This window comes from Schistocerca nitens, chromosome 10, assembly GCF_023898315.1.
Source record: "Schistocerca nitens isolate TAMUIC-IGC-003100 chromosome 10, iqSchNite1.1, whole genome shotgun sequence".
Taxonomy (NCBI): domain Eukaryota; kingdom Metazoa; phylum Arthropoda; class Insecta; order Orthoptera; family Acrididae; genus Schistocerca; species Schistocerca nitens.
This window is the reverse complement of record NC_064623.1, coordinates 219259895-219273042: the sequence shown is the minus strand read 5'-3', so window position 1 is coordinate 219273042 and position 13148 is coordinate 219259895. Positions and strand designations below refer to the sequence as shown.

The 13148-nt window shown below is 43.5% G+C and overlaps 1 protein-coding gene across 2 annotated transcripts in view; it reads left to right on the top strand.

Annotated features, from left to right (window-relative positions):
* LOC126210222 (uncharacterized) overlaps positions 1-13148 on the top strand; it is a 103216-nt gene that overhangs the window by 47634 nt on the left and 42434 nt on the right. The window contains exon 5 of one of the 2 annotated variants that reach the window (XM_049939404.1): positions 7013-7158. The exons of the other annotated variant lie outside the window; for it this stretch is intronic. Coding sequence (XP_049795361.1) covers positions 7013-7158 — 146 coding nt within the window. The remainder of the gene's footprint in view (positions 1-7012; positions 7159-13148) is intronic. 2 annotated transcript variants of the gene reach the window in all.

Genomic DNA, 13148 nt, shown 5'->3' with positions numbered 1-13148 from the left:
GAGGGGGCGAAAGGTGAAGCTTGGAAATCGTTTGCACTTGCAGTGGATCCTGTTACGCAGGCTTCTGCTGGTTTCGTGCAATGTACCACATGTGATACCATACTTTCGTACCAGTTAAGCACAACAGGTATGATTCGGCACTGCAAAAGTAAATGAGGAGCAGAAGTCCACCGGCCACTTGCAGTACCAAGTAGCATAAAGAAAGTTGTTGTTGATAGGTTGGTCGATATGAGTGGAATAGATTTGCTACCGTTAAATACTTGTAATAAGATTGGCTTCAAGAATTATTCGCAGGAGCTCATCAATGTTGGCGTCACTTACGACAAAGTCAGTATGGAAGGTGTTCTTCCGCACCCTACCACTGTATCGCGGCATATTAAAGAAAAGACAGACAAAATACGGGTGACAATGGTGCTCAAGATAATATGTGCCTTAAAGAACAAAATATGCGCTTTTGACGCTGATCTGTGGTCTGATAACTACAAGAAGAGAAATTTTTTGACTGTGACATCGCATTATGTGAATGATGAGTGGCAGCTAGAAACGCTTGTTTTGATAACAACCGAGTTTTCGGACGTACCTAAGACAGGAGAGAACATGCAGCACGAAATCGAAGAGCGGATGCTTAAGTTAGGAATTAACAAGAATGATCTTACGAAATGTTACTTTGTCACCGGCCGAGGAGCTAATATGAAGAAGGCACTTGTATCTTACGACCGTTTGCCTTGCTTTGATAATTGCTTGATGACTGCGCTTCGTCACACATTTCAAGAGATGTTTTTGGAAGACGAAGCCCCTGAAATCCTGTCGTGTCTACTATGAGCAAGAGATATAGTAGGCTATTTGAAGAGATCGGGTCACTCGGGGCGTCTGCGGCACTCAGTGAAGCAAGAAGCTGTAACTCGGTGGAACAGTTTACTGTTAATGCTCAATTGCGTCATAAATCAAATCGATGATATTCGAGATCTACTAGAATCCCGGGGGCAATCGACACTCTTAGAAACCTTCCAAGAAGGGTGCGTACGAGACGTTGTCGCTTTTCTAACCTCCTTTAAAGAAGCGAGTTTGGATTTGGAAACTGCAAAGATAACAACGCTGGAACGTGTGCTGCCGTGGTACAAGAGTCTGTCACATCATTGTGAACCAATAGACTGTGACAACGAGGTAAGAACACTTCCTATAGGTTACGATCCTTTATACAACTGTTGAATTATCAGAGCGCAGTTATGTATATTGGGTTTCCTTTTCATCTCATGGCGAAAATAAAAAGGAGAGCAGCATACTTCATCACAGAGAAGTGCAAAATTGAGGCTATCCATTAGGTTGCCACGGTTCTATGGCCATCACGGCGTCATTTGAAGAAACTCAAAGCAGACGAAAAGCAAGCCGCGTATGCTGAAATTCAACGATTGTACTCGGAACTGCCCGTAAATCGTAAGGTTCATTCACTGAAACCAATTAGTAAACGAATGTTTGTTTGTCTAATCTGCCATCTTTCGTTAGATCAACATTTATTACGTCTACAATGTGATATTTGGGAAAGGTTTCGCAGCTTAAACATTCCACAATGCGTTTTGATGTAATTTGTGCGATATATATAAAATGTCACCGTAAATATAGTCGTTTAGTAACCAGTAATTCTAACTACGGTGTATACATATTTGAAGGTGACAGGAATATCAAAAAATGGTTCAAATGGCTCTGAGCACTATGGGACTTAACATCTTAGGTCATCAGTCCCCTAGAACTAAGAACTAGTTAAACCTAACTAACCTAAGGACATCACACACATCCATGCCCGAGGCAGGATTCGAACCTGCGACCGTAGCAGTCGCGCGGTTCCGCACTGCGCGCCTAGAACCGCGAGACCACCGCGGCCGGCAGGAATATCTTACGGATGTTTTCATGTTTAGAGTCCATTCAAGCAAACAGTGACCAAGTTCTTCGCATGAAAAAGTCCAGGATGGACTGGAGTTCGGATGAGGACGACGAACATGGACACACAGTTACTACCAATGAACTCGATAGGTTCCTTTCGCTCTCCAAATCCGACTGTAGCTGTGTCGAAGGACAAATTTTTCAGTGGTGGAAAACGCACGCGGGGTTATTTCCAAGGCTGTCGGTAGTAGCCAGAAGAGTTCTCTGTATTCCTGCAACTAGTGCTGCCAGCGAGAAAAATTTTAGCCAGGCCGGTCACCTGCTGTCCAGCAAAAGATGGTGCCTGGAATCAGACAAGGTGGATGATCTCTTATTGATCCATCACAATTACGTAAGTATTCACCACATAATCACAAGGGAGGAAACATTCCTGGAACTCTATAAATGTACGATTCCACTTTCATTGACTTCACAGGAAGAAGTTAAAACCGCCAGCTGTAGTAATAGCTCCAGGAACACAAATGACGCCTGTGTATCAGGGAGCACCAATGACGAAAAACGAATTGTATAGGCCTGATTCACTTGTAACGTTATTTACAGGTCATAATTTGTTCAGAAATTAACATTTTGCAACAAAATTTCGTGAGTATTACTTTTAACTCCGTCATTCCTTCCCGATCCTGCATTCAATATTAGTACAACGTATACGTGGTAGAGTTTGGAGATAGGCTACACATAGTCCATAATTAGATTACTGTGTTCCCGTTTGTTTACAGAACGGAACAAAATACTAAATACAGACATTAAAGTTTTTAACGTTACAATTACTGGAATACATGATAACCTCAAGGGCGAAACTCCAGTAGTCTGCAACATATTAACAAACATCAAATATAACATATACGAGTGCATTATTTAGGTCATAGAACTGGTAGTAAACAACGAAAGACAAGAAATAAGTGAGTGGTTAATGTGAAGCGGTGGCATCTGATCTCAAGGAGTGTGGCGAAGCGCCACTCGCTGGCACTGAGTCCACCGGTTACTGGCAACCGGCCGAGCGTTTGGCGCACTCGGCCGAGCGCTGGCGATCGGCTGCCCACAGCCGGCGGAAGAGGACGCTCGGCCGCATACTCCCCGAGAGCCAGAGGGGCGAGCGGGACTCGCCGGTAAAAATCGGAGATAATGCAGACCTCTAGTGTATACATTGTCTAAAAGGCATCAGGCCACATTTGGTACACATTACTGAGGAAAATAGGTCTGTAGTAATGAAACCACTTTAAGTATTGGATTTTAATCTGAATAAAATTGGAGTGGATATTGGAGACCAGCGCCTTCAGTGCAATCCATTCCAGCACAGAATTGTGAAATGGTGGCGAAAATTATATTTCCATCTGCTGCTGATGGGAGTATCAAATGCTTTTTGGCTATATAATGCAGTGCACAACAAGAAACTCACAATAACACACTTCATAACAGTGCTTGCAGCTCAGCTTGTTGAAGATGATACACTTGAAGTCATATAAAGGAATGAAGGAACTGTAGGTCGGCTAACAAAGAGACATTTTTTTTGCAGGACATACCTCCAACTACAAAGAAATATGCTGCTCGTGTGTGTCACACGTGCAGTGCCAGGAGCAAGAAAGAGAATAGCAAAGTTTCTCACAAAGAGACATGGTACAAATGTGAACAGTGTGGTGTTTCACTGTGCCTGTAACCTTGCTTCAAAATTGTCCACAGTAAAAAAACAATATGATTCTGTGTGAAATTTGTATGCAGTTATTGTAGACTGACAGATGTTATGTAGTGCCATAATATTAGTTAAAAATGAATAACAATTACATTCTCTTATCCAGGCAGACATACACTGAAATGCCATAGAGATGGGTATAGGCATGCATATTCAAATGCTGAGATACGTAAACATGCAGGATACGGCACTGCAGTTGGCAACACCTATACGACAGCAAGTGTCTGGTGCAGTTGTTAGACTGGTTACTGCTGCTACAGCAGCAGGTTATCAAGATTTAAGTGAGTTTGAACATGGTGTTATAGTGGGCGCACAAGCGGTGGGACACAGCATCTCCGAGGTAGTGATGAAGTGGGGATTTTTCCCGTACGAGCATTTCACGATAGTGCTGTGAACATCAGGAATCCAGTAAAACGGCAAATCTCAGACATCGCTGCGGCCGGAAAAAGATCCTGCAAGAACGGGACCAATGATGGCTGAAGAGAATCATTCATGGTGACAGAACTGCAACCCTTCCACAAATTGTTGCAGATTTCAGTGCTGGGCCATCAATAAGTGTCAGCGTGCGAACCATTCAATGAAACATCATCTATATAGGCTTTCGGAGCCGAAAGCCCACTGGTGAACCTTTGATGACTGCACGACACAAAGTTTTACGCTTCGCCTGGCCACATCAATATAGATGTTGGACTGTTGATGACTGGAAGCATGTTGCCTGGTTGGATGAGTCTCGTTTCAAATTTTATCAAGCATGTATATGTATACGGGTATGGAGACAATCTCACGAATCCATAGATCCTGCATGTCAGCAGGAACTGTTAAAATTGGTGGAGGCCTCTGTAATGGTGTGGGGTGTGTGCAGTTGGGATGCCTTGAAACGTGCTTTCAGAAAACATCTCCACCCCTGGTTTCTCACGGATTTATTGACAGTCCTGCAGCACTCGTGGTATCAATTCCCTCCAGCAACGCTTCAGACATTAGTAGAGTTCATGCTACGTTGTCTCACAGCACTTCTGCGTGCTCGTGGGAGCTCTACTGGATATTAGGCAGGTGTACCAATTTCTATGGCTCTTCAGTGTACATCAGAGACACGTACCACCACCCCCACACAGTTATCACCTGGAATCTTTTTAATCACCCTAGACCATACTGGCACACCACCATATATTAACACTTCGGAGACTGGCCACTTAGAAGCCACACTCACCCCTACCCCTCTTCACCCCTACCCCTCTTCACCCCTACCCCTCTTCACCCCTACCCCTCTTCACCCCTACCCCTCTTCACCCCTACCCCTCTTCACCCCTACCCCTCTTCACCCCTACCCCTCTTCACCCCTACCCCTCTTCACCCCTACCCCTCTTCACCCCTACCCCTCTTCACCCCTACCCCTCTTCACCCCTACCCCTCTTCACCCCTACCCCTCTTCACCCCTATCCCTCTTCACCCCTATCCCTCTTCACCCCTACCCCTCTTCACCCCTACCCCTCTTCACCCCTACCCCTCTTCACCCCTACCCCTCTTCACCCCCACCCCTCTCCACCCCCCACCCCTCTTCACCCCCACCCCTCTCCACCCCCCACCCCTCTCCACCCCCCACCCCTCTTCACCCCCCACCCCTCTTCACCCCCCACCCCTCTTCACCCCCACCCCTCTTCACCCCCAACCCCTCTTCACCCCCACCCCCTCTTCACCCCCACCCCTCTTCACCCATACCCCCCCTCTCCAACCCCTACCTCACCCCCCCTTCACCCCTACCACCCCCTTCTTCCCCTCTACACCCCCCTTCACCCCTACCCACACTGTTCACACCTACCCCCCTCTTCACCCCCACCACCCCACCTTCACCCTTACCCTCCTTCACCCCCCCCCCCCCCGCCCACACTTTCACCTGCCCCCTCCCCCGCTTTCACCTGCCCCCCCGCTTTCACCTGCCCCCCCCGCTTTCACCTGCCCCCCCGCTTTCACCTGCCCCCCCGCTTTCACCTGCCCCCCCCGCTTTCACCTGCCCCCCCCCCGCTTTCACCTGCCCCCCCCCCCCCGCTTTCACCTGCCCCCCCCGCTTTCACCTGCCCCCCCGCCTTCACCTGCCCCCCCCCCCCCGCTTTCACCTGCCCCCCCGCTTTCACCTGCCCCCCCCCCCGCTTTCACCTGCCCCTCCCCCCCCCGCTTTCACCTGCGCCCCCCCCCCCCGCTTTCACCTGCGCCCCCCCCCCCGCTTTCACCTGCGCCCCCCCCCCCCGCGCTTTCACCTGCCCCCAACCCGCTTTCACCCGGCCCCCCCCCCCCCCCCCCCCCGCTTTCAACCGCCTCCCCCGCTTATGCTCTTTTTTTCTGTTCACCCAGTGGACACAGTCCAATATTTTATTGTAATATTGTCTAGTGATACTGTTTGCTTATTTACATTCCAAAAAATTATTGTGATGTAAATAGCACAGAGATGTTACTCTGGAACTGTTAGTTAGTAACATTTCCCATAGATCATTTGAACGATTCTTTTGTTGAATATATGTTAAATGAGTCTGTTTACGTAATTAGTGTTAACATTGAAGAACACTTTGTTTTGGTCCTACTCATGCAGCTATACTCTGGAGGAAGAATGTTCAATTCAACGAAGGCTGTTCAAATTGAAATTTTGGTTTCTTGTAGTTTCCTTAAATCACTTCACACAAATGCCAGGGTGGTTACTTTTAAAGAAGTTTCTCAACTGATTTTCTTCTTTATCCTTTCCTATGCAATCTTATTCTCCATCTGTAATGACCTACAATGCCTTCCACCCCTCTTCTCTCTATCTATCTCTTTCTTCGGTTTTTTTTTTTTTTTTTTTTTTTTTTAATTAAAAAATTACTTTTCCTGTAGATGGAACAATTTTCATCTCCAGTGTAGTATATTCACTGTAAACAAATTGTTTGGATTTTGCTTAGTTTCCAATCCCCTTCATGTTCACTTACACTGTTCCACACACCGTATTAAAGTTAAGTCACAACAACTTGTTTTTGTTAACACAGCAATGATCTTTTCTACTTGCACATTTTTTAGATGACCAGTGAGAATTGTATGTTGGACTTTCTAGCTAAGCTTAGAAAAATGTGGGAAGCTTTGAAAAATGTGGGAAGCTTTGAAAAATGTGGGAAGCTTTGCAGGAGCCATTGTATGAAGGTACTATAATTTCTGAAAAATCTGATTAGTATCCAGATTTATACTGTGTAGCCCATGTACCACATTTCCTGAGTAGCTTACAGTTTACCCCAAGTTGGTAATTCGAAAGTTCTTATTGTACGTATGCAAAATTTGTGGTTGCACTAATAACTAAATGTACATTCATGTCAACTATGTAGATCTTATTAGGTGAAAGCCCATTTGCAGGGAATGTGTTTCTATTTTCAGATGAAGGTGCACACAAAACACATGAAAGTCTGTTGACATTAAGTGAAAATCTAGCTCCATCAAATCTCGTAACACAACGATTTTCATCCGTGATCCAGAATCTTCTGGTTGAAAATGTTGCTTTAGCACATATTGTGACGAAGCAGGTGAGCAGTTACTGTGTAGAAGATATTGTACTTACAGTTTTTTTACTGTTATGTTAAAGTACAATGAAAGCCTATTTCTCGTGGTGATACAGTTAAGAAATCAGCTATTTGTGATACAAATAGTAAATGGGAATAAAAAGGCATGACTTTAACAACACTGAGTATTACCCACCTTTTCTTTCAAATGTGCTATGGAGTGGATGCCCTTAAGATTATTACCCTGTAGGTGTTATATAGTTACTTAATTTGGCCTGCCAGAATATCTGTGTCATTACTCCTGGAAAATTTCCTACCAGCAGACACAGTTAATAGATTGTAGGCTAAACAGCATTTTTACCAGCTATTTATATTTATTTGCCAGTATGCTGAAGGGAGTCTGATATTATTAAGTCTACCTACCCATGATCTTCATCATCCGATAAATATCAGTAATGACAATTCAGTATGATATTGTCTTTCACAGGTTCGTGGAATCATTCCTCCTTGGAAATGTTAACATCAGGGAACTTGTGCAGAGTTCTGGTTTAACAAGCTCAGTGCAAACTTGGGGAGGAAGAAAGGGGTGAAATGAAGGCACATTGCCAGTCTGTACAAGGATCACATTTCAACGTTTAAAAAATGGCATCTATGTGGTGCTATTGGAATGTTGAAAGAAATGTTGTCAAAAGGTGAAAATTTCATGTTGTTGTTGTTGTTGTTGTTGTTGTTGTGGTCTTCAGTCCTGAGACTGGTTTGATGCAGCTCTCCATGCTACTCTATCCTGTGCAAGCTTCTTCATCTCCCAGTACCTACTGCAACCTACATCCTTCTGAATCTGCTTAGTGTATTCATCTCTTGGTCTCCCTCTACGATTTTTACCCTCCACGGTGCCCTCCAATGCTACATTTGTGATCCCTTGATGCCTCAAAACATGTCCTACCAACCGATCCCTTCTTCTAGTCAAGGTGTGCCACAAATTTCTCTTCTCCCCAATCCTATTCAATACCTCCTCATTAGTTATGTGATCTACCCACCTTATCTTCAGCATTCTTCTGTAGCACCACATTTCGAAAGCTTCTATTCTCTTCATGTCCAAACTATTTATCGTCCATGTTTTACTTCCATACAAATACTTTCAGAAACGACTTCCTGACACTTAAATCTATACTCGATGTTAACAAATTTCTCTTCTTCAGAAACGCTTTCCTTGCCATTGCCAGTCTATATTTTATATCCTCTCTACTTCGACCATCATCAGTTATTTTACTCCCTAAATAGCAAAACTCCTTTACTACTTTAAGGGTCTCATATCCTAATCTAATTCTCTCAGCATCACCCGACGTAATTCGACTACATTCCATTATCCTCGTTTTGCTTTTGTTGATGTTCATCTTATATCCTCCTTTCAAGACACTGCCCATTCCGTTCAACTGCTCTTCCAAGTCCTTTGCTGTCTCTGACAGAATTACAATGTTATTGGTGAACCTCAAAGTTTTTATTTTTTCTCCATGAATTTTAATACCTACTCTGAATTTTTCTTTTGTTTCCTTCACTGCTTGCTCAATATACAGATTGAATAACATCGGGCAGAGGCTACAACCCTGTCTCACTCCTTTCCCAACCACTGCTTCCCTTTCATGTCCCTCGACTCTTATAACTGCCATTTGGTTTCTGTACAAATTGTAAATAGCCTTTCGCTCCCTGTATTTTACCCCTGCCACCTTCAGAATTTGAAAGAGAGTATTCCAGTCAAAATTGTCAAAAGCTTTCTCCAAGTCTACAAATGCTAGAAACGTAGGTTTGCCTTTTCTAATCTTTCTTCTAAGATAAGTCGTAAGGTTAGTATTGCCTCACATGTTCCAACATTTCTATGGAATCGAAACTGATCATCCCCGAGGTCCGCTTCTACCAGTTTTTCCATTCGTCTGTAAAGAATTCGCGTTAGTATTTTGCAGCTGTGACTTATTAAACTGATAGTTCGGTGATTTTCACATCTGTCAACACCTGCTTTCTTTGGGATTGGAATTATTATATTCTTCTTGAAGTCTGAGGGTATTTCGCCTCTCTCATACATCTTGCTCACCAGATGGTAGAGTTTTGTCGTGACTGGCTCTCCCAAGGCCATCAGTAGTTCTAATGGAATGTTGTCTACTCCCGGGGCCTTGTTTCGACTCAGGTCTTTCAGTACTCTGTCAAACTCTTCACGCAGTATATCATCTCCCATTTCGTCTTCATCTACATTCTCTTCCATTTCCAGAATATTGTCCTCAAGAACATCGCCCTTGTATAAACCCTCTATATACTCCTTCCACCTTTCTGCCTTCCCTTCTTTGCTTAGAACTGGGTTGCCATCTGAGCTCTTGATATTCATACAAGTGGTTCTCTTCTCTCCAAAGGTCTCTTTAATTTTCCTGTAGGCAGTATCTATCTTACCCCTAGTGAGACAAGCCTCTACATCCTTACATTTGTCCTCTAGCCATCCCTGCTTAGCCATTTTGCACTTCCTGTCTATCTCATTTTTGAGACGTTTGTATTCCTTTTTGCCTGCTTCATTTACTGAATTTTTATTTTTTCTCTTTTCATCAATTAAATTCAATATTTCTTCTGCTACCCAAGGGTTTCTGCTAGCCCTCGTCGTTTTACCTATTTGATCCTCTGCTGCCTTCACTATTTGATCCCTTAGAGCTACCCACTCTTCTTCTACTGTATTTCTTTCCCCCATTCCTGTCCATTGTTCCCTTATGCTCTCCCTGAAACTCTGTACAACCTCTGGTTCTTTCAGTTTATCCAGGTCCCATCTCCTTAAATTCCCACCTTTTTGCAGTTTCTTCAGTTTCAATCTGCAGTTCATAATCAATAGATTGTGGTCAGAGTCCACATCTGCCCCTGGAAATGTCTTACAATTTAAAACCTGGTTCCTAAATCTCTGTCTTACCATTATATAATCTATCTGATACCTTTTAGTATCTCCAGGATTCTTCCAGGCATACAACCTTCTTTTATGATTCTTGAACCAAGTGTTAGCTATGATTAAGTTATGCTCTGTGCAAAATTCTACAAGGCGGCTTCCTCTTTCATTTCTTCCCCCCAATCCATATTCACCTACTATGTTTCCTTCTCTCCCTTTTCCTACTGACGAATTCCAGTCACCCATGACTATTAAATTTTCGTCTCCCTTCACTATCTGAATAATCTCTTTTATGTCATCATACATTTCATCAATTTCTTCTTCATCTGCAGAGCTAGTTGGCATATAAACTTGTACTACTGTAGTAGGCATGGGCTTTGTGTCTATCTTGGCCACAATAATGTGTTCACTATGCTGTTTGTAGTAGCTAATCCGCACTCCTATTTTTTTTATTCATTATTAAACCTACTCCTGCATTACCCCTATTTGATTTTGTATTTATAACCCTGTAATCATCTGACCAAAAGTCTTGTTTCTCATGCCACGGAACTTCACTAATTCCCACTATACCCAACTTTAACCTATTCATTTCCCTTTTTAAGTTTTCTAACCTACCTGCCCGATTAAGGGACCTGACATTCCACACTCTGATCTGCAGAACGCCATTTTCTTTCTCCTGATATCGACGTCCTCTTGAGTAGTCCCCACCCGGAGATCCGAATAGGGGACTATTTTACCTCCGGAATATTTTACCCAAGAGGACGCCATCATCATTTAACCATACAGTAAAGCAGCATGCCCTCGGGAAAAATTTCGGCTGTAGTTCCCCCTTGCTTTCAGCCGATCGCAGTACCAGCACAGCCATGCCGTTTTGGTTAGGGTTACAAGGCCAGATCAGTCAATCATCCACACTGTTGCCCCTGCAACTAATTGAAAAGGCAGCTGCCCCTCTTCAGGAACCACATGTTTGTCTGGCCTCTCAACAGATACCCCTCCGTTGTGGTTGCACCTACGGTACAGCCATCTGTATCGGTGAGGCACGCAAGCCTCCCCACCAACGGCAGGGTCCATGGTTCATGGGAGAGGGAAAATTTCATGTGAAGGTATTATTTGGATAATTCTTTACACATTTTGTAAATGCCTAACTCTTGATTACCAGTAATCTCCAGGAAAGACTTAGCTATACACTAGTTTTTGCGCAAAAAATTACCTATGAAAAGTTCTCACTGGTTTCTTCACAGTTCAACCGATTCTTAAGAATAAGTTCATTTCAGTTAGTGGAAACAAATACTCAAAATTCATCTGAGGCAAAGCAAAATCATAACGGGAGATAAAACTTTGATGTATTTGCTTGACCTGGAACAGGGTGTATACGCCCCGGGACTACTGGGAAATCTGGGAAAAACCTGGGAATTGTTTCATCCAGGAGAAAACCGGGAAAAACTAGGATTTTTTAGAATTCCAGGAATTTTAATTTTTTCATTTTTCAGCAAAATTTTTGTGGTTTTGTCTGGTAAGAAATGATACTCTAACAATGAATTTTACTTTAGCCTGCTACTGCAAAATATTATTGCAGCAATAAAACCTACACAAGGGGAAAAAACAAAAGAAAACTTAAGTTGCAAAGGAAATTAACCATTTAGAACAAAACACAGTGCACTCACAAGCAGCTGCCAACAGCAAAATGTATCAAAGGCTTTAGGACGAAGACTATGCAATGCTTCGTAACAACAAACTGCTTTCGATGAGCGTGACGTCACAACGGTTTACATTAGGTTGTTTTAGCAGTTACCAGCAGGCTTAAGCGCATGCGCAGTAGTGTCGTGTACAGCTGGAAGAACAAAAGAAAAGAAAAAGAAAAAAAAGTTTATCTTAGCTATGTCCCATACATGTTGGATTATGTGATGTGATGTGGTTCATGCTCGCCCCATATGCGAATGGCTCGCCCCATATGCGAATGTTATGCTGAGTAACTTTAATGTGGGTACAGAAGGTGGCTTTGTCACTGAGCACAATTTTATTAAGAAAATTATCTTCTATCTGCATTTTGTTAAATGTGCACAAAACTCATCTCGCTTTTGTTACTTTCTCTTAAAGCTTGCAACAGTTTCAATTTGTAGGATTTGAATGATGGGCATTTCCGTAATACTTTCTACAGTGTAACACTAGGCATATTCAATTCTAAGCTGGTATGTCTCATTGATTTACCTGGACTAAGAATGAAACACTGCCAAACTTGTTCAATTGCTGCGACAGAGACTGCTGGCCGACCCCGATCCGGTGTCTTACGTGCAACATAGCCAGTTTCAGTGAAACAATTGTACCAATTGATAAGTTTGTTGGAGGTGGTGGCTTGAGATATTCAATCGTGGATTGTCTCTCAACTGTAGTAGCAGATTTGGATTCATGAAACCATAAGCAACAGGCACATTGTGCAGCTTTATACAGGGTGTTTCAAAAATGACCGGTATATTTGAAACGGCAATAAAAACTAAACGAGCAGCAATAGAAATACACCGTTTGTTGCAATATTCTTGGGACAACAGTACATTTTCAGGCGGACAAACTTTCGAAGTTACAGTAGTTACAATTTTCAACAACAAATGGCGCTGCAAGTGATGTGAAAGATATAGAAGACAACGCAGTCTGTGGGTGCGCCATTCTGTACGTAGTCTTTCTGCTGTAAGCGTGTGCTGGTCACAACGTGCAAGTGTGCTGTGGACAATATGGTTTATTCCTTAGAACAGAGGATTTTTCTGGTGTTGGAATTCCACCGCCTAGAACACAGTGTTTTTGCAACAAGACGAAGTTTTCAACGGAGGTTTAATGTAACCAAAAGGACCGAAAAGCGATACAATAAAGGATCGGTTTGCAAAATTTCAACGGACTGGGAACGTGACGGATGAACGTGCTGGAAAGGTAGGGCGACCGCGTACGGCAACCACAGAAGGCAACGCACAGCTAGTGCAGCAGGTGATCCAACAGCGGCCTCAGGTTCCCGTTCGCCGTGTTGCAGCTGCGGTCCAAATGACGCCAACGTACACGTATCGTCTCATGCGCCAGAGTTTACACCTCTATCCATACAAAATTCAAACGCGGCAAC